General features: G+C 44.4%; 1 protein-coding gene across 17 annotated transcripts in view; it reads left to right on the top strand.

Annotated features, from left to right (window-relative positions):
- DCUN1D2 (defective in cullin neddylation 1 domain containing 2) overlaps window positions 1–20,121 on the top strand; it is a 205,591-nt gene that overhangs the window by 18,823 nt on the left and 166,647 nt on the right. For 7 of the 17 annotated variants that reach the window (XM_085622708.1, XM_085622706.1, XM_085622709.1 and 4 more), the window contains one exon: window positions 12,897–13,113. In XM_085622708.1, the coding sequence (XP_085478834.1) occupies window positions 12,939–13,113 (175 nt within the window). In that variant the 5' untranslated portion in view covers window positions 12,897–12,938. Of the gene's footprint in view, window positions 1–12,692; window positions 13,114–20,121 lie in introns of all 17 variants that reach the window. The other 10 variants (XM_085622711.1, XM_085622719.1, XM_085622710.1 and 7 more) reach the window with 2 other exon arrangements.

The raw sequence follows: 20,121 nt of genomic DNA, 5'->3' as shown, positions 1-20,121 counted from the left end.
AGGGCCCGCCCTTTGCCCGGGCTTTGCCCGGCGCCGACCCGCGCGCGATCCCGCGTCGCGGGGGCTCCCGCTGGCTTTATGCGCCTTCAAGCGCGCTATGATGACGTGGGCGGGTTCGTCCCGCAAGGGTTGCTGGGAGCAGTAGTCTCCCTGCGCACAGCGGCCGTGTAGGTGGAAGATACGGCAGCGGCAGGGAGACGCTGTGGTGTGCAGGTGTGGGCGTCCTCCGTTGGTGCAGGGACAGCGTGGCACAGAGAGCAGGTAGGCTGTGTGGCAGGTTCAGCAACAAACTCAAAAAGTCACCCCATTTTGATCTGTTTAATCAAGAGTAAATACACATCTTTTAATCTTTTTGTCCCAGTCCATAGAATTTATTTACCAAGAAGGTGGGACAAGTGGATTTCTTCACAGGACATGTAGATTTCTGTAGCATTTTGTCCATTGGAAAAGTGGATTAATAAAATAAAATTCCACACCCCTGGTCCTGTACAAACTTTAGAGTGTACTTGGGTGCATTGTGCTGACGTACAGTGGAGTATTTTACAGTGTAGGGTCAATATATTTGAATATTGTGTACTGAAATAGCACACACAGTACAGTAGAGTGGGCTACAGTGGAGTGCCATACAATGGAGTGGGTTACAGCAGAGTGGTCAACAGTAGAATAAAAAATTTCCTAGCTATCGTAACGGAAAGTTTCAATTCTTTTAAGGACTCGGAAGCGAGGATTATGCACCTTATTGAATAGCAGTCATTTGTAGATAGTAAACAAACTACTATTCCCATGAACCATAGGTAATAAACAAGCAAAAACAATAGAGAGTGTCCATGGCCAGAGTGTCCGATCTTCTGTCAAATCACAGGCCCCCAGGGGGCTGATAGTCCTCTGTCCCTGTCTACTCCTCCTCTGTCGTCGCTCGGTCAGCCATCAAGGACGCTTCATGAATCTTGTTTGTTGGAATCACCTGCAAGGAGCAAAGGCATAGCGTGAGCGACAGAAATAGCTAAGGATCAAGCCCGCGGAAAAAGCAACTTAAGGTCAAGCACAAGTCTGTCAAAAACAAGTTACGGAAAAAGCTTTACTTACTCCAATACGAGGGAGGGAAAACCAACAAAGAACTTGTACCCTGGGTGGGATAATCCTCACCTCCGAGTACTTAATAGAATTGAAACTTTCCGTTACGATAGCTGGGACATTTTTCATTCTATGTCTAGACCGGAGGTGAGGATTATGTTCGTTTAAAGCTTGCTCACAACCAAATGAGCCATATCAATAACCGGTTTAAAGTAAAACCACTTAAAGGTAGAGTTTGAAGACCAGTCTGCAGCATTGAGAATGTCTTCTAGACGAGCTCCCAGGGTAAATGCTTTTGAGGCCATTGCCCCCCTAGCGGAGTGAGCACCAAACATACCGAGGTCTATACCAGCCTCCTGCATCAGCCACCGAACACAACGGGCAATCATGGGAGAGGATACAGCCTTGTAGGGCTTCTTTAGAGCAATGAGAAGCTGTCGCTCCCCGGGAGGACGGAATTCTTCTTTCATCTCCTCGTAGGCCTTGAGGCAAGCCACTACGCATAACTTCGGGGTGTCTGGGAAAGCCGGGTAGGATATGGACATTGTCCTACACATGATGTGCCTACGGACAGTAAAGGTAACCCCAGTAGCGGAAAAAATTCAACCAGACACGTCAAGAGCTCTGACATCCGAGACCCGTCTGCAGGAGACCAAGCAAAGGAGCATGGCTAACTTCGCGGAGAGCTTCTTCCTAGAAAGTAATCTGTTCGGCTGCCAAGACTAATAGGTTCAGGACCCGGTTAACATCCCATAATTGGGAATACCGTGGTTCAGGAGGCAGCGAAAGGCGAATGCCCTGAAGGAAGCGACAAACCAGAGGGTGTTCACCCGACTGGGGAGCCGTCCACGATGGTGTGGCCGGCAGAGATGGCGGAGCGGAAGGTATTGACTTTCCTGTAGGCCAAACCCTCCTCCGCTAACACAGCCCAAAAATTGAGGAGGGAAGTTACATCTGCTGCCACAGGATCGATACTCCGTCGCAGACACCAACGACACCACCGTCTCCAAGAGGAACGATATATTTTGACAGTACTGTCTGCTCAAGCCTTAGACATGAATTTCTCAGCCGCTCCCGAAAGGCCCGGGACCTCCCATCGTCTCCTGTATTCTGCCATGCCATCAGGGATAGTGAGCCCTGCTCTATCAGCGGATGAGGAACTCCGTTCGGAATGAGAAGGAGATACGAAAAAAGGGGGAGTGGGATTGGAAAATCCCAAGAAACTTCCAGAAGAACGGGAAACCAAACGTGCGACCTCAAAATCGGCAAAATGAGCACCATGCTCGCTTGCTGCCGCTGCACCTGGGCCGACACCCGGGTGATCATGGCAAATGGAGGAAAGGCATAACCCGCTTCCTCCTGCCAGTTCTGCAGGAACGCATCGGTCTTCTCTGCCAGGGGATCCGGCTTCCAACTGAAGAATCTGAGAAGCTGGTGATCCAAGCGAGACGCGAAGAGGTCTACTGAGAAGGGGCCCCAGATACTCTAGAGATCCGCAAACACTCCCGGATGTAGCTTCCAAAGACTCACGTCGTGGAAATGACGGGATTGGAAGTCTGCTACCTGGTTGTCCTGACCGGGAAAATACTCTGCAGACACTGAGATCTGGTGATCCAGGCAATACTGCCAAACATTCGCCGCCATGTCTGTGAGGGCCTTCGAACGCGTGCCCCCGAGATGATTTATATAGCGAATCGCTGAGATGTTGTCCATCTTGAGAAGGACACAGGACCGAATCCTTGGTCCAGCACTGGATTGCAAACGACCCTGCCAAAAGCTCCAGACAGTTGATGTGAAACCGTCGCTCTTGCGGAGACCAAACACTGCCCGTGGAGAAGTCGCCACATCTCACGCCCCAACCGGACCTGCTTGCGTCGGACTCGATATCTGGCGCGGAACCGAAAATGGCTCGACCATTCCAGGCTTCCATGTTTGAGAGCCACCAGTGAAGTTCTTCTGTGGGGTCCACTGAAAGACCCACCTTGTGGGAATAAGAATGGCATCGTCGCAGATGCGTAGCTTTGAGCCGTTGGAGGGCTCTGTAATGGAGCAGACCCAGAAAAATAGCCTGGATGGAAGCCGAAAGGAGGCCCACGATGCAAGCTGGCTGCTGGAGCGATATCTGGGGCTGGGCGAGAGCCCTCTGTATCTCGTGACGGATTTTTGTCAACTTGCGGGGGGAAGGCTGAGGGTGGACTACACGGATTCGATTGAAAACCCAAGAAAAAACACTTTCTGCGAAGGAACCAGAGTGGATTTGGATTCGTTGATCACAAACCCGAGGCTCTGAAGGAGATTGACCACCATCTGGAGGTGACGAGAGAGTGTGCTGGGGTCTTGTGCCATCAGGAGGATGTCGTCTAGGTAGACAATGAGCCGCATACCCGAGGCACGGAGGCGCTTGATAACTGGCGGAGGACAGGCCCAACGGAAGAGTGGCAAACTCGTATACCCTGTCCCGCCAACAAAACTGTAGAAACCGCCGGTGAGGCTGGAAGATTTGGAATCGCGAGATAAGCGTCCTTGAGGCCGAGGCGCGCCATCCAGTCGTTGGGACGAAGAATATCGCGAAGCAGATGGATACCCTCCATCTTGAAGTGGCGGTAAACCAGCCACTCGTTGAACTCTCGCAAATTGATGACCGGCCTCTGACCCCTATCCAGTTTGTCCACCAGGAAGAGGTTGCTGAGAAATCCCTTTGGGTGAGGTTGAGACTCTACAATCGCCTCCTTGTGAGAGACTGAACCTCTTTGTCGACCAACTCGGCCTCCGCAGCGGAGAAGCATAGTGCGCGTCGTGGCACGGGCTTTAGCGGTTCCCCATGAAACTCTATGTGGAAGCCCCGCACGGTTTGCAAAACCCAGGCGTCCCCCGTGATGGAAGTCCATTCCGGGAAAACTACACCAGCCGGCCCCCCACTTTAAGAAGGGAGAACACTTACCGGAAGAGCTGGAGGCGCCACCACCTCTACCGCCTCTGTTCTTGCCTCGTCGTCCACGCGTGGGGTAAAAGTTAACGAAGCGGGCCTGGTCTTGGTACTGTCCGGAGGAGTCTTGACCTCTTTGCTGGTTGTGATGGAGTGGCCCCTACCTCGTCCAGCCCCTCGGAAAACTTGAGGGCGAAACACCTTCCTAATAGAAAGTTGAGCTCTGTCAAGGGAGGTGAAGGTATTGACAAACTTTCCTAGTTCCTTAATGAAAGGCTCACCAAAGAGGCCACATTGAGCAATGGCGCCCGCCTCCGAGTCGGCCAGGTCCCCCAACTTGGGGTCGACCTTAATGAGCAGGGACCTGCGCCGCTCAGTGGATATCGCACAGTTGGCATTTTCCAAAAACACCACCACGCGCTGGGCCCATGAGGAAAGATTGTCTGGGAAAATCAGGGAACCAAAGCTCTTAGCCTCCTCGGCCATATCCAGTATTTTGGTAATTGGCCCCAAAATATCGAGCAGCTTGTCTTGGCAAGCACGCCAAGACCTGTCAATGCCCTTCTTAGGGTCTTTGACAAATTTTTGCAGAAAAGTGGCCATTCTGGGATCAATGTAGGGCGTGGCGGCCACTTTCCCTTCAAGGGATGGGAAGACAATTGCGGGTAGCTGGCTCAAGGGGCCGGCGTCTCCGACTGGCTACGTATTGGGCGACTTTATCCAAGGGAGCCCAGTCGGAGGGCTTTGGATTGAGTATATCGTCTGGATTCAGCATGTCCGCGCATAGGTTTTGCTCAGCAGCGGAAGGAGCACCTTGTCCATCAGGAACAGAAGGGGAACGAGACAGGCGCCATGGGTGTAAAGGCTCTGCATTGTCACCATCATCACCCTGGTCGCCGTCTCCTGTGGTGGCAGAAGACATTTGAAGAGCAGTGCTGACCAGAAAAGCCTGTTGCAGGCCTGATCAATTGGGCGTGACAGCCTCTCCTCAAGAGGCGTCATGGCCTGCTCCACCGCCTTGTATATGGGCGCATCCACAGCATCATAAAATTAGTCGTCCCATGGAAGGGTAGACAGTGGGTCCTCCTCCCATTTGTCGTCCTGATAAATGACCTCTTCATAACCCTCCATAGCTAAGGAGACAGGTGCATAGTAGGGAAGTAGCGGCTATGGGTAAAGGGTGGGGTGCCGCATGAGGTGGTGTGCCTCAATGATAAGGGGGGCTGGGTGTCAGCCAGCAATATGGGCGGACTGAGGCCGCAATTAACCACAGGGCGTGAAGCCCGAGACCCAACAGCCCAGGGGCAACCTGCTCAACAAGGGTCAGACTGACTGCAATACTAACTCGGAGATGTACAAGAGCGAAATAAATGTATAGTAGCCTATTATGTACAGACCCCCAGGGTAGGAAACCGTCACACGCTGCCTAATGGCAGAATACAGACCCAGGAAAAACCCTTGGGTGTTCAATGGGAGTGGAAATCAATAACAACTGCCTAATGGCAGAAAACAACAGACCCGGATCAAGAGTGTCTAGAGCAGGCAGGACCAGAAAACCCTGCGGCAATGCGGCTCCGGACTCAGCAGCGCATTGAATGCGCCGAGATCGGCACGCACGCCGCTGGCGAGTGTGTACACGGGCGCCCTCTGCCGGATGACAGACGTCACCGCAGCACCAATACACAGCCGTTAGGGAGCTCCAACGCTCCCACGGCTGGCCGCGGGCCGCCGAGTAGCGGCGGAACCACGCTGACAACAAAACCTGTAGGGAAAGAAACAAACCGCACAATAGAATTAAAAATACGGCGGGAATGTCGGCAGGCGCGCGCCCACCACAATCAGTGGTGCGCGTGCGCCGGCAACACACAAGCCGTGAGGGGAACGGCGTGAGGCATATAATTACGAAGAGCTCACAGCGCAGAGCGCTCCGTGAGACAACATGTTAAATAACAATAGCGGAATCGCCGTTAGGCACAATTAAGGCAATAATCAAATACAAAGGCAATTATCATAAACAGAGAAGCAAAAAGCAGGACTTATCTTGGCTGCAAGCAGCGAAGAAAGAGAAGGAGTAGACAGGAACAGAGGACTATCAGCCCCCTGGGAGCCTGTGATTGGACAGAAGATGGGGCACTCTGGCCATGGACACTCTATTGTTTTTGCTTGTTTATTCCCTATGGTTCATCGGAATAGTAGTTTGTTTACTATCTACAAATGGCTGCTATTCAATAAAGTGCATAATTCTCGCCTCCGGTCCAGATATAGAATTCAGTGGTGTTCAGTGCAATGATGTTGAGTTCAGTGGCGTTAAGTTTTTAGATGTGCACTTGAGTAGCGTAAAGTAGAGAGTGTCATACAACTCAATAGGGATAGTTATATATGTCTCCAACCCCGCCGCGGGTTGGACCTCCTCAGGTGAACGATATAGACCTCTAGGCAGACTTCTTTCCTCCGTCCTCTCTCTTCCGTCCCAGGCCTGCGGCCCGCATTGCGTCTGCGTTGCTCCGCACGGGAGCTTCTCGGTGTATGAAGTGCTCTGCTTTCGGTCGTTCCACCTCCGTACAGTTACAGTGGAGTGCTATCCCCCTTAGGGGGCTGCAACTTTTGCAAACTCCCGGAGAATCGCAGGATTTTTATAGGGCCACGACCGAGCTCCGCTTAAAGCAACTGCCATGTTGGTGCTCCCGGTCACGCCTTCTTATGGGTCATGGATGGTTGGTGTTTAAGGGCGGTGCGGGTTTTTTACGGTTCAGGGATAGGTAGTGTTTGAGTGTGTTGGGGTATTTTAAGGGGTATGGGATGGGTGGAGTTTAGGCGTAGAAAGAGATTTTTAGGGTTCAGGGATGGTGGATTTTTTGGGGGATATAAAGGGTGTTTTTAGGCTTTAGGGAATAGTTTAGGTTTGGTGAAGGGTTTTGTCGGGGGCAGGGATTGATGGGACCTGCAATGGATGGTTTTATGGGGGAGATGATGGGTCAGCGAATTAAAAGCGTCTGAAGTAATTATTTGATAATGTAAAAGATATAAATATGGAATAATGTCCCCTGAAGTTAAGCACTAAAATATATTTCTCTGACAAAACTGTTCCTGAAAGTAAAAGCTGCAGCCATTGCATTTACACTCAAAAAATAAACATTCCAAAGATAATTTCAACCAAAAAAGACATTCTATGAATGGTTTCTATGAAAAGGTAAATGCTATTCATTTTGAAAATTTCCATAAAACAGTTTAAATGAATAGTAATGGTATTCCTTTAAAGCGTTTTTGTATAAAACCACATACAACCCATTTTGCGATGTTCTGTGAAATTACGACTTAACTCATAGTGCTCAAAAGTAGCAAAATTGCAGTGTGTCGCACAGAAATTGATGGATAGAGTTCTTGAGTTAATCTCTGCCTCTGGTAATTGCTTTTGGCCGATTGCAGCCATAAGTTTGAGCCTGTAGGAGGATACAGCCATTTGCAAATTAGTCTTGGTCCTCTCAACAAGGGACTGTCAAGCCTGAATTTCCAGGCTGCATGCAGAATGCCACAGAAAACTCTGAAATCATTGAAATAATAAATAATAATGCCATGATGGAGTATGTATTGCATTACTTTGTGCTATGAGATCACAAAGGAGCGTGTGCCTCTCCGTTTTAGGCCTGCCTTTAGGGTCAAGCAGCATTCATTGCATTCACCAGAAGCATTCTTCTGATTGAAGTCTGAGCATATATCAGCTACGCATTGCTGTATTGACTCAGACTGATGGCACCCTTAACCATAACAGGCCTGCAGAACCAATTGTATTGCAAGTCCTGTTTTTAGGTTGAAGCCTATCCGACAGCACAGCTTTCAGGTTTGCCTTCGACTTTTTGTGGGCATTCTGAAAGCTTCCCTGGGAATGCATTCCACCCATTGCTTACCATTGGCTTTGTGGTTTGTAACTCAGTTGCTTTCTTTCTATTTTCTGGCTTTATTGCTTTTAGACTGTCCAGCTTGAGTTTGCCCTATGAGCTTAGCTCTGCCTGTCTACTGTATTTCTCAGAGTGCTTGCTTTCTGTAAACAGGCCTTCAGATCTTGTTTTTATCTGGTCACATTTGCTATGCATTTAAAGACAGAGGTGAAATGTAACTCTGTGTACCGAGGCAGGTTGGTATGTACTTTTCTTTCTCGGACTTCAAAAGGAGAGAATTTGTGACAATTTTACTGTGAAAGGAAAGGCTTTTTTTCTAGCACACAACATTAACTGTGTTGATATTTCAGTATATGTCAGAATTGGGAAAGTGCATACAAAGCACATTTTTTTGTAATTCTGAAGTGTAGTGGAAACAAATATTTGAATACGATCAAAACACATCAGTACACTAGGTATTTACATTTCCACACATTATCTTATGTGTGCAATAAAACTGTATGCCTGTGAAAATTTAATCGTCATTTTTATTGAAAATGTGTTCTCTGTAATGCCAGTGTGCTACCACTCCATGCATACTCCACACTACGCCACTCTACTGTACACAACTCCACTCTAGAACACTAATCCACCCCACTACAATCTACGACATGCCCCTCCACTCTTTGCGCCTCCACACTATGCCCCGTCACTCTGATATGCCACGGTACAACACACCACTCCACTCTACACGCCATAACACTCTACTCTCCTCCACTCACCTCACTCCAATCTACCCCACTCCACTTGAGTCTACCCCACACCACCGTAGTCTACTCCACTTCTATCTACCCAACACCAACGCAGTTTACCCCACTACAGTCTACATCACGTCACTAACTTTTAGCTATGCTGAAAAGCAGCCACACTGGTTTACAACATGGCAGAAACACATTGCGAAAACCAATAGCTCTCGCATAGGCTTTTCCAATGCTGCTTCTTTTTCTCTACTCGCTGTCGTCTGTGAGGTTTTTTCACTTTTTTTTGGGCTACTGGAGCTTTATGTACTAGATTAGCTAAATAGATGGTACAGTTGCTCTTGTTTTGAGATAACACCAGTTTATGGTGTTCCAGCTGTCCTCCATTTTCCTCTGTGCTTGTCAAGAATAAAGGGATACAGATCTATTGTCACTTGCGGATGCAAAACGTTTTGAAAAATCTGGTTTTAGTGAGCTGGGCTGGGGTGGAATTGTATAACTAATGTCACTGCACATAATGAAAACATGTTTCTTGTGGTTCTACCATAAGGGAAGAGCCTCACAGCTTTATTTTGAATATTGTTTAGTGATTCTGTGCTAATCAGTTCTCCTGCTTCTTGTAAGTGTAAACAATTGTATGCTTATAGTATAATACTGCTAAATGCAAATGGACAGAATCAAATATGGAAAGATAGTTTAGAAAATGTGATATGAGTAACTGGAGTATTTAAAATAGTTTGAAAATTGGAGCAATGTTGGAATGATGCAGAATAGTATTGGTGCTACAAGCTGATAGGGTTAATCATGATGAATAATAATCAGATTATGTGCAATCAAATTGCTGGCAGACCTCTGGCCCTTGCCCACAAATCTCATAAGTCCTATTCACTGACTTAGACTCGCTAGTCACTCGTGTATAATAATTTTCATTTGTTTGTCGTTTATTTATTATGCATGGCTCACCTAGAGAGCCTATATCGTTTTTTTCAGTTTCCAAATGTCATAACTCACAGCTATGACGTAGCAACAGTTGATAACAAAACTCATTACCCACTGTTGCTACATCAATAAGGCCTTCCAGGGCAGGCATGCAGGGCTCTGAGTGCCTATCAGCGCAGCTATGGTTGTCTACTTTGATTGAAAGAAGAAAGCACAGCTGCAGAAGGGGGATGGAAGTCAGGAAAGGTGGGGATTGGCCAAGGGTCGCAGGTAAGTATTTTTTTAACCTTTTGGACAGGGATACATAACGGAGGCCATGTTATATGTGGCTCTCATTACTCTTCTCCCCCTGCGTGGCAGCAGAAAGCAGGGGCAGTGATTTTAGGGGGCCACACATAACATACAATTATAAATCGGTGAAAAGTGAATTAAGAGTATGTTTTTCACCCTTGGGGGTTTGAATGTCATCATTGACACTAGAGCTTCAATCTTGTTGTCTACTTGATGCCACTCAGAACTCCTCGGTGTAAAACATCCCTATAATTCACTGTTACCCATCTATAATTCTTTATGTTCAGTATTGCCTGTATTTTCAATTAAGGGCATTTAATTTGTTTAATGATTCTATTTAACATACATACTGAGCTCCTGGACCTTCCAGAATGCCCCTCCCTTCCCCAGTAGATTGTTTTCTGCTGTATTGGTGGAATTCACTGACCTAGATCAAAATAAAGAAAAGGGCTTTCTGTCATTTTTAAATGTAGACTGACAAAGGTTGCTTACAGGAAAGTTAGTAACATTAGTACATAGAAATATATTCTAGCAGAAAGTTTGCCAATATGTTTACTTTATCTAGAAACTAATCTGAAGACACCAGTGTGTTCTCCAGTGACCACCTTAACATAGGTCCCCAAGTGCACTGTTTGGCTCTTTGCTTGAGAATCAGAGGGTGGGTTTTTTGACGTTTGACTATTGACCACAAGTGTCATGCCGGCATGTCTTGGCTTTCCTGTCCGCTTGTATTTTGAATTCCCATTAGCTGTCCTGAACAAATAGTTTTGTTGTCTGGAAGCGCAAGTCACTAGCAAAAATCTATAAAATGAAAACTCTGGTAAGGTGTGGATTTCCCAGCAGAAATGTGTAGAACTGATGTGGGCTAACAGATGGTGATGATTGGCCTTTTTGGGGGCACAGCTTAACTTACTTGGTTGTAGTTGGTCCCTAGTGATCATAAATATGTGAAACTGAAACTACTATATCTCTCATTACTATCTGCAGGTAAAGGGAAGCTTTAGAATCATGGACAGGTGGGAGGAGGTTCTTTTCCAGTTGAGTCCCAAACCAGGAGTAACAGAATGATCTTTACCAAAGGAGAGTGAGCTTCTCATTGAAAAGATGCTTTTTCAGCTTCCTTCGGAAATGTAGACGTAAACGACCAAGCCCAGTCTATGGTACAGGCTTGGTGTATACCCCAAGAAAGCTTGTTTCCTTATTGCACGTCATAATTTCCTGTCTGGCAATATCATGACTGCATATGTTTCATTAGTTTCTTGAGGTGATGAGTATTTACAGCTTGTAGGTCGGGGTATTTTTTTTTTTTAAACTGCCTTTAGCCACTGTACCAAGTTTCTAAGAGGGTGCAGGTCTGTAAGTGTACCTAGTAATGTTCTGCCAGAGTGATCTAGTAATAGACCTTTGAGTAAGCCAATGGTTTGCCAGACAGTCTCTTCATTGGAGACAGGTGGGCACCGAGGATGATGATGATGGTGCTAGGCATTGACATTGGTCTGGTTCAATATGGTTAACGCTTTGGTGGTGGTTCTGAAGTTGACTTAGTTCGGTATTGTTAGATTTTCACAGAAGATGACAGGTTAGTTGTAGCTACTTGAGCGCCTAAGACATGGAGGAGTTTTCGCTTTTAGTGAGAAGCTTGAGGCATTTTGAATTGCAGTGAGGTGGACATTGAATCCCTACAGATATTCTTGTAGATTTAGCCTTGGATCCAGACTCCATTGGCAATGATGGTGATGAGAATGAATTCGTTCTTGGTGGGTTTTGTTTTCAAGTAGATGGGCATCCAAAATTGGGTGAGAGTGAGGCAGATCTTAAGTTGGTTGATATACTTGTATAAGGGAACTTTCTAGCAAAGTGGGTGTCAAATGTATGTTGATGGATCTAAAATTATTGATTAATTGGTTGTCCTGTAGCAACCAGATGCTCCGTACCGAGAGAATAGTAAGTGCAGGTAAGAGGCGCTAAACAATTCTAGAAATTACTGCCCTAAATTATTCACAGTGGTTCCTCCAGCATCTACATAACTGTTTTGTTCTCTGGATTATCAAAGTCTCCAATGGAATCATCCTATTCAAGTTACAGTCCATTTCAGATTTACACAAGCCCTTTAAATTCAAGGCATGTATTGTTCCAATTTAAAGGAAGAATTCTTTCGCATGATAGCTTCATTAATGTTCTATGAAGTTAATATACACCACTTATTTTGTGTAACAGGCAGCTCTGCGTTTTTGTGCATTCATCTAGTCACTACAGGAAAATATGGTCAAACGCAAAATATTTTTTAAACGGTTTTAAAATTTTTAGGTTTTTAATTGCACACCTGTTATGGCAAATTTAATCCACTGTTTGCTTACAGTATTCATATTTCTTTCATGGTTAATTAGTTTTTTTCAGTCAGTCGCGATCAGCCTTTTATGTTTTTATTTTAGTATAATTTCCACTCCATTTGATGAAACACCCAAATTGCTTGTTTACGTTGACCATATCCTTAAACCCCTAATAATGGTACTTTACTTGAAGTTAACCTTTAAAAAAAAAAGTGATCTGCTCCACAGTAATAGACTTTTTTTCGTTATTAAAAAAAATGCATTAGTGCTTGTTAACATGTTGGATATTTGTACATTATTGAGTAGTGTGTGCCATATTTGCAATCTGCAATGGTTTCCTTGTGCTTTTGAATTAATCGTAGCTTACCCCTGTAACCTGTATCTGCACTAAGTGTTCTGTTTTTGCAATTACATTTCTAGGTGCCTAAATGTATTTTGCTTCGTTGTTTTATCCTATTTGTTTGCTGCTTTGTAAAGTGTAAGATAATTGTACATATAGGTTGCTGTCATTTCAGTTTTGCGGAAAAAAGTGGCCTTTTTAACTGCAGAAGAACAAGCCTTTGTCTTCCTGTAATGCTGAAGTGAGCTGTGTTATGGCACCGAAAAGCTAATTCCCTGTAAAATCTAGGCATTAGTAATAGAATGCGGAACTCATCTTCTGGATTAGCTTCATTGGCTTTCCTGCTTCTTTTGCATCCCAAAGCATAAACTTAAATCGTCACAGAAGGACAAGGTCCGCCAGTTTATGGCATTTACCCAGGCTGGCGAAAGGACTTCTATTTATTGCTTAATGCAAAATGAGTGGAAACTAGAACTGGCAACAGACAACTACTTCCAGAACCCAGACTTTTACTACAAAGAATCCATGAAAAACTCAATAGACAGGAAGAAATTAGAACACTTGTATAACCGGTACAAAGGTAAGAACCCCTTTCTTACACTATCTAATTTGAATGCTGTCTCTTAATTACATTTGGCCATGCTTAGTTTTTAATGTAAATGTGTGTGGTTATGTCTGTATTAGCTTGAAATTGCATTGCTGCCGATAGACACCATATAGTTTTATTGCACCTTATTATATACAGAATATTAGATAACAAAATTGATGGAACTTCTCAAAATAAAGAACATGAGATAGTCCGTATAATAAGTGATTTGCATTGAACATCCCACTCAGGTCGGTCAACTGAAATGGAGCTGTGACAGGTGCAGCAGAATGACATTTCACTATGCATATTTTTTGTGTTTGCTATTCTTAAACATTTATTAGAAACATTTGCATGCATCAGAGATTTGCCTAAAGTTTGTTTATAAGAAGTGCCTTGCTATTCTGGAACGAGCATTGCCTTTCCTAAAACTAATATTGCTGATACTTCTGTTTTCTTCACAAAATCATATGTATAATACTCAAAAATAGGAAAGATACTTCTGACCTCCTGAAATCTTTAGAATATTATTGCATAGTGTGTACACTCTCTGTTTGAAGTATTGTTCATGTGTAGAAGTGTGAAAGCTCACCTCAGAGGAGTGTGAAAGGTAAAAATAAGAATCAGTTAATCGGGATATTAGATGTTTTTACCTGCCCTTTTGTGAAGTCTCTGGAGAGAGCATCCATTGATGTAAATGATGTACCATTGCAGCTGAGCACGTTTCCATTTGTTTTTATTAGAAGTGAGATTTTTGTTAGCTGCATTTTAAAAACGCACCATTGTTTTCTTTTTCTAATAGTGCATTTTTTTAAACGCAAGCTAACAAAAATATAATTTCCAATAAAATGAAATGAAAACATATGCTTAACTTAAATTTCTTTATAATTGCATTGAGGGTGCAGCACCTTCTATGGTTAATAGAGGTCCTTTTAAAACTCTACAGGGACACCTGGTAACAGCCTATAGTACTTCGACCTTTCCTATCTTCGTGGATTTTCTTTTATTACATATGCTACTGCTTGGATATTTGTTGACAAAAAATAAATATAAAAGAAACATTATTTGCAACACCAACAGCTGAAACTTTAACTAAAGTGAGACGTATTGCATTGCAAATGCTTGTTGTACTTAGTCCCTAAGTTTTGTATTTTTGTATTTTGTCCATAAGTTCTGGGATTTTGTTTCAAAGTTAGGCGTCCTGCAGATTCCAATTCGAAATTCTAAGCTGCCAATTTAGTTGCTTTTAAGTTCATTTTTTTGCAGCTTTCAACCAAGGGAGTATTCACTGGAACATGAGCCCTCTTTGATTTAAAATTAAATTCACTTAAGAGACTCTCTGCTACCTACTCCCACACTCTTATCAGACAGTCATGCGATTTAGACTGGTTTTCTATCAGCAGACAACTACTCTCCACAATGTTTGATAAATGGCCATAGCACTTTTAACTTTTTAAGGTTTGTTTTTCTAGTGTTGTCTCCTGCATCTATTGCCTTTGATTGCGTCAGGGGCGTAGGAGACACTAAATATCTGGGGAGCGGGGCATAGGCAGGGACAGCCTTGGGGACTCGCCATTGATCCTATACAAAGTGCCTGTGGTTTGCAAGTTGTAGGCTCTGATAAATGTGTACAATCACATAGTTTTAAATTGAAAAGGCGGAATAATGATAAAAGTGGGCATATAGTCACAGTGTGCTTTCTTGTTATTTAGATTCTCCAAAGTAATTAGAAAATATGTGAAAAAACATGAACTTTGCATTCTAATGCACCAAGCAAACAAGGGTTGGAGGGTAAAAATGTAAGAATAAAAAAAAAATTCTTAGTGACATTCCTAAACCTCAAAATGCAGATAGAGTATTCTAAAACAGTTTATGTAGGAATAGCTTCAAAAAGCTCAAGGTGCTAATAATAAACAATTGTTGCAGTAGATTGGGGACCTGTACGCAGTTTGAAACTGCCCATGATGGAGCATGGGTCAGATATATCAACCATGTCTGTCCAGGTCAAAGATTTTACCTTCTGACTTTTGTCCTTCAAGGCCCAATCTTCACAGGAGTAGATTTCTAAATGCCCCTATGGCCTCAGTGGAGGCGCATACAGACTCACAGATTTTCAGGCCGAGGCAAACTGCAGAATCCAGTTCAGGACCAGTTGCCACTTGTCAGCTGGACAGTTGCATGAAAGGTGTCTTGTTGTTTGTTGTATCCCTGCAGCTTGAACAGGTGGTTAGTCTTATGACCCTTTAAATTTACTTCTTTCTCCTGGGTACAAGAGGGCACTGGTCCAGTCCTTCTGAGTTCCTTTCAGGTTACAGATAGCAGATCCAGGCCTCTTCTGTTCTTCCTCAGGTCCACAGGTGCTCTGAAAAGGATGACTGGAGGTGTCACATTTATGCCTAGCACGAGCTAGTGGGTAGAAATGACTCCTGGGCATGCTCTAAACAACAGGGTAAAAGTTCCTGGGACCAAATATACTCAATGTGGGCAATTTCAAGATGGCATAAGTCTTTAATCACATTAAACTTTAGAGCGAAGGCTGAGTGGGGAGTATATTATAGTAATCCTCCCACACCTAAAATTCAGTTTCAGGCAGACACTGTACCCCCAATAAACCCAGAGACAGAAGTCTGGTAGGATAAAAGCTGGGGGATGCTGACGAATACAGGCCCCAGCTAGGCCCGCAAATACAAGGGTTCGCCCTCCTGTAACGAAAGCTAGAAGGAAGTTGGCACGGAAACTGCAAAATACAAAGACAGAGTTTATTAACCCTTAAGGGTGGTCCTACAACCTACACAACACTCTTCAGTATTGTATAGAGTAGCACAAAGAACTTGCGTACACGGTCCCCTTTTATACACAACAGAGGGGCTCATAAGTGGGTGGATACAACATAGAGCAAAATTCATTACCATTTATGGACATTTTCAATACAGGATCAATATATGGGCGGAGTTAACAATTTCCTGAGCCCGCAAAAACATGGTCAAACAAGGACTAACTGATAACAGATGTGGTCAAGTCTGGGCATGTGCCAGACGGACAAAGGAGCTATTTATAGACTGTTACTAGGCAGATTACAAGAGCAACTAGCGAAAGGTAGGACTCTTCTCGTGCAAAGCACGTGGAGACATGACAATACAAAATGGAGTCCGGACATTAGTCAACATAAGACAAGAAACACATTTTGACTGTAGAGAATTCATGTCTTCAGTGAATGCTTAATCATATCGCTGTTTTAGTTTTCAACAGACGACCCTTTCAGCATTTACTGAAGACATTCGGCTTATTAGGATAATCATCATATATGTCAATTTTCATCATCTCTTCCACCTCCTTGTTTAAGTGTTTCTGATAGGTGACATTGGCAATAGCTTTCTTATCAGGAATACAAAATGACACACATAAAGAACAGAGTAAAGGACCACACTGAACACAGATGCAGCAGGAAAACAGAACTGCTACAATAATACAGAGACCAGTTAAAACTTTCCATCCCCATGTAGTTATCAATGCCCAAAACCATCCAGAAAAGGTCCAAGTGCCATTTTCTGTATGAATCTCAGCTCCGATTTTATGCAATTTATTAATAGCGTTATAGACTGATGGCGTGTGGTCAGGAATAAATACACAACAACTACTTCCGATAATTCTACATGCTCCACCTCTGTCTGCTAACATAACATCTAATACCATACGATTCTGTAACGCAACAATTCTAGTGATTTGCAATTCTTCCGTAAGATTCCCAAGAGCAGCAGCAGCTTGATTCGTTACAGCCTCTACAACTCTCATTAATCGTCGAACCTTCCTACTATTTAGGGCAGCTCCAACAAAGAAAAACAATCCTAAGTTAAAATCAACATACTGCTGTAAGCTAGTGTCAGTTTAGTCAACATCATCAATAGATAGAGTACGTTTATACCTATTTACAGTTACATTGTTCAATAACTTCTAGTCTTTATGATAGGATGCAGGCGCTAAGAATACAGGGGGTAATAAGAACGCTACATAACATACTCCGGACCAGCCGGCTGGTAAGCGATATTAACCCTTATTCCCACATACGAAGTACGTATTATGGGAAGCTAAGAAAGTACTATTATTTAATCCATCTATATTCAAAACAATAATACAGTCACTAACACCAACAGGAATATGACCCACACTCTGAACACACAGGTCCGCTTGAGCTTGTGCCACTTGAATTACAAATTTTTCATTTCCAGCAGTGTCTCTGGTGTTCGTGAAGATGTAGGGGATTGATTCATTATCTGGTCGATATTCTTCCCACTCCCATATTGTTCCATTCGCTTGTGGATAGCCTTCTTTATCTTGATGACATTCCCTATTAAGTCTAAAAAGTAGTCGTCCCACTGTAGGTTTCCGTGTGGCAAAAAGCAAAGTGTACCATGCTCTACAAGAGCCATTATGAGAGAAAGGAAGAGGTATAAACGGCGTTCCTCCTTTCTTCTGATGAGCTGGCATCATACCACATATCCAACAGTTCGTAGCATTTGTAGCAACATGGGTATGATGTAACATCTGGATAAAAGTATTATTCAAATAAGACTGACGATGCTTCAATTCTTGATACGGAAGGGTGTAAAAGTAGTGCTCCTCAGGCACTGGAGTAGTCAAAACAAGCAACTCACGGGCAGGAGTCACATCCTCAACAAACCACGTGGTTATACCAACAATAGCTACAATAATAATAAAACTTGTCGCACAAAAAATCTTCTTCTTCTCCATTTTGTAGTAAAGTCAATATCTTCTTGAAACTAAAAGGTTGTCAGAACTCTTCCCCTTAGGCAGCCGTTGATTTCTTCACCAGCGGGCCAAGACGGGTGTCACTACACTAATGCAGGGCTGATCCCCCCCCCCCCCCCCCCTTGCCTCATTGGCTCTCCGTTTCACTAACCTGAGGGCCGTTCTGACAACGTGTCCTCATACAGAAAGAAATCACTTCCTCGGTCTGAGATGATATCTTCTTCCTCCAGGAATCGCTTGGTCCGGAAAGAGCTCCTCAGTATCGTTCGGTTCCACAGCACGGCCTTTCTCTGCAGTCAGGATTTCTCGATGGTCGGTCAATACAGCAGGCTCCACTAATCCAGGCGGCACTTTACGACAGTGCAAGGAGTGGATCCAGTTCTTCCGATTGGAGACTCGCACAGCTGTCCTCGTTGCAAGCAAGACTTGCTCAGGACCAACCCATCTCGGCTCCAGACTGTTCGTCCTTTCAAACACCTTGATCATAACATGGTCTCCAGGCCGGAGGTTATGTCCTTCACCTGTGGACCGATCAGGGAGCGCTTCTCGAACCTGTTGATGAATAGAAACCAAATTATCCGTTAACTGTGCCAGATAATCATTCATCATTACACAAGGTACATCATACACTGACTTCGGTTTCGGTGGACCCCAAATATTCATTGGGCGTCCGAACACGATCTCATATGGCGTGAGACCGGTCCGAGAATGCGGTATCGATCTAATTGACAGCAATGCCAGCGGTAAATCGTCTGGCCAAGTCAAAGAAGTCGAAGCTTGGATCTTAGCGATCTTAAGCTTCAAAGTACCGTTCTATTTCTCAACCAATCCCGCAGACTGAGGGTGAAACACTGCATGAAATTTCTGGGTAATTCCCAGTCCTTTCAGGATATACTTGATAACGTCTGCTATAAAATGGGGTCCGTTATCACTCCACAACAATCTACAAACACCATATCGAGGGAAGAACTCCTTCAATAGCATCTTGGCTGTAGTCATTGCAGTATTGTCTTTCGTAGGATATGCCTCAACCCATTTACTGAAGGCACAAACCACTACTAGAACATACTTCAGATTGTTACAGCGCTCAAGCTGAATGTAATCCATCTGCAAAACCTCAAAGGGTGCAGTAGGTGTTGCAAATCCTCCTGCTGGAGTCCGTGTACCCTTTCCTGGGTTATACTTCAGGCAAATCATGCAAGTCTGCACTACCCTCTTTGCCGTACTAGCGATCTCCGGATGCTCCCAAACTCGTGTGAGTAACTTTACAATTGCGGAAGCTCTGACATGCGCTAGTCCATGTGCCATCTGAACCATAGGTTGTACAAAAGCTGTGGGTAACTTCCATTTATCCACCTGCTTATTTCTCCAACAACCTTCATCATCTAATTGTCCATCATTGGACCATTGCTCCCGTTCCTTATCGGAAGCGGTCCTCTGTATCTCCAGCACTTCTCTCCTAGCATCGTGCCATCTTTCTGCCTGCGACTTCACAACATACATTGCAGTAGAGTCAGGCTGCATCGCAGTCTCTCGTGCCACCCGGTCTGCCAAAGCATTCCCTTCTCCAATTTTATCAACCACCTTTTTATGGGCACTACATTTAACTATAGCAATCTTCTTTGGATATGTTAATGCAGTCAAAAGGTTGTGAACTAACTCTCCATACATTATCTGTGCTCCATGTGACGTTAGAAACCCTCTCTCCTTCCAGAGTAGGCCAAAGTCGTGCGCTACTCCGAAGGCATAGTGGCTATCTGTATAAACATTCACACACAATCCTACACTGAGCTCACATGCTCGTGCTAATGCTATCAGTTCCGCTGCTTGAGCTGATTTCTGCGGTATGCATGCTGTCTCCACTATTGTTTGTAATGTGGTAATCGCATACGCTGCTGAAGTCGTACCATCTGGTAGCTTCAGGCATGATCCGTCCACCCATAGTTCTCCATCAACATCTGAAAAGGGCGTATCCTGGAGATCAATACGACCCTTTGTCTGTTCCTCAGTCACAAGAATACAGTCATGTGCTTTTCGTGCTTCAGACTGAGTTTCCGGGAACGGCAACAATGTGGCTGGATTTAACGTTGCACACCTCTTTAACGTAATATGAGGAGCCAAAAGCGTCAATTCATATCCCGTTAAACGAGCACTGGTCAAATGCTGCGTCTTTGTCTGATTAAGCAGGGCATCAACAGCATGGGGAACTAATACCAACAGTTTATGAGATAACAC

Source organism: Triturus cristatus, chromosome 8 (genome assembly GCF_964204655.1).
Source record: "Triturus cristatus chromosome 8, aTriCri1.1, whole genome shotgun sequence".
Classification (NCBI taxonomy): domain Eukaryota; kingdom Metazoa; phylum Chordata; class Amphibia; order Caudata; family Salamandridae; genus Triturus; species Triturus cristatus.
The sequence above is the reverse complement of the archived record's forward strand: the minus strand, read 5'-3'. Positions and strand labels throughout refer to the sequence as shown.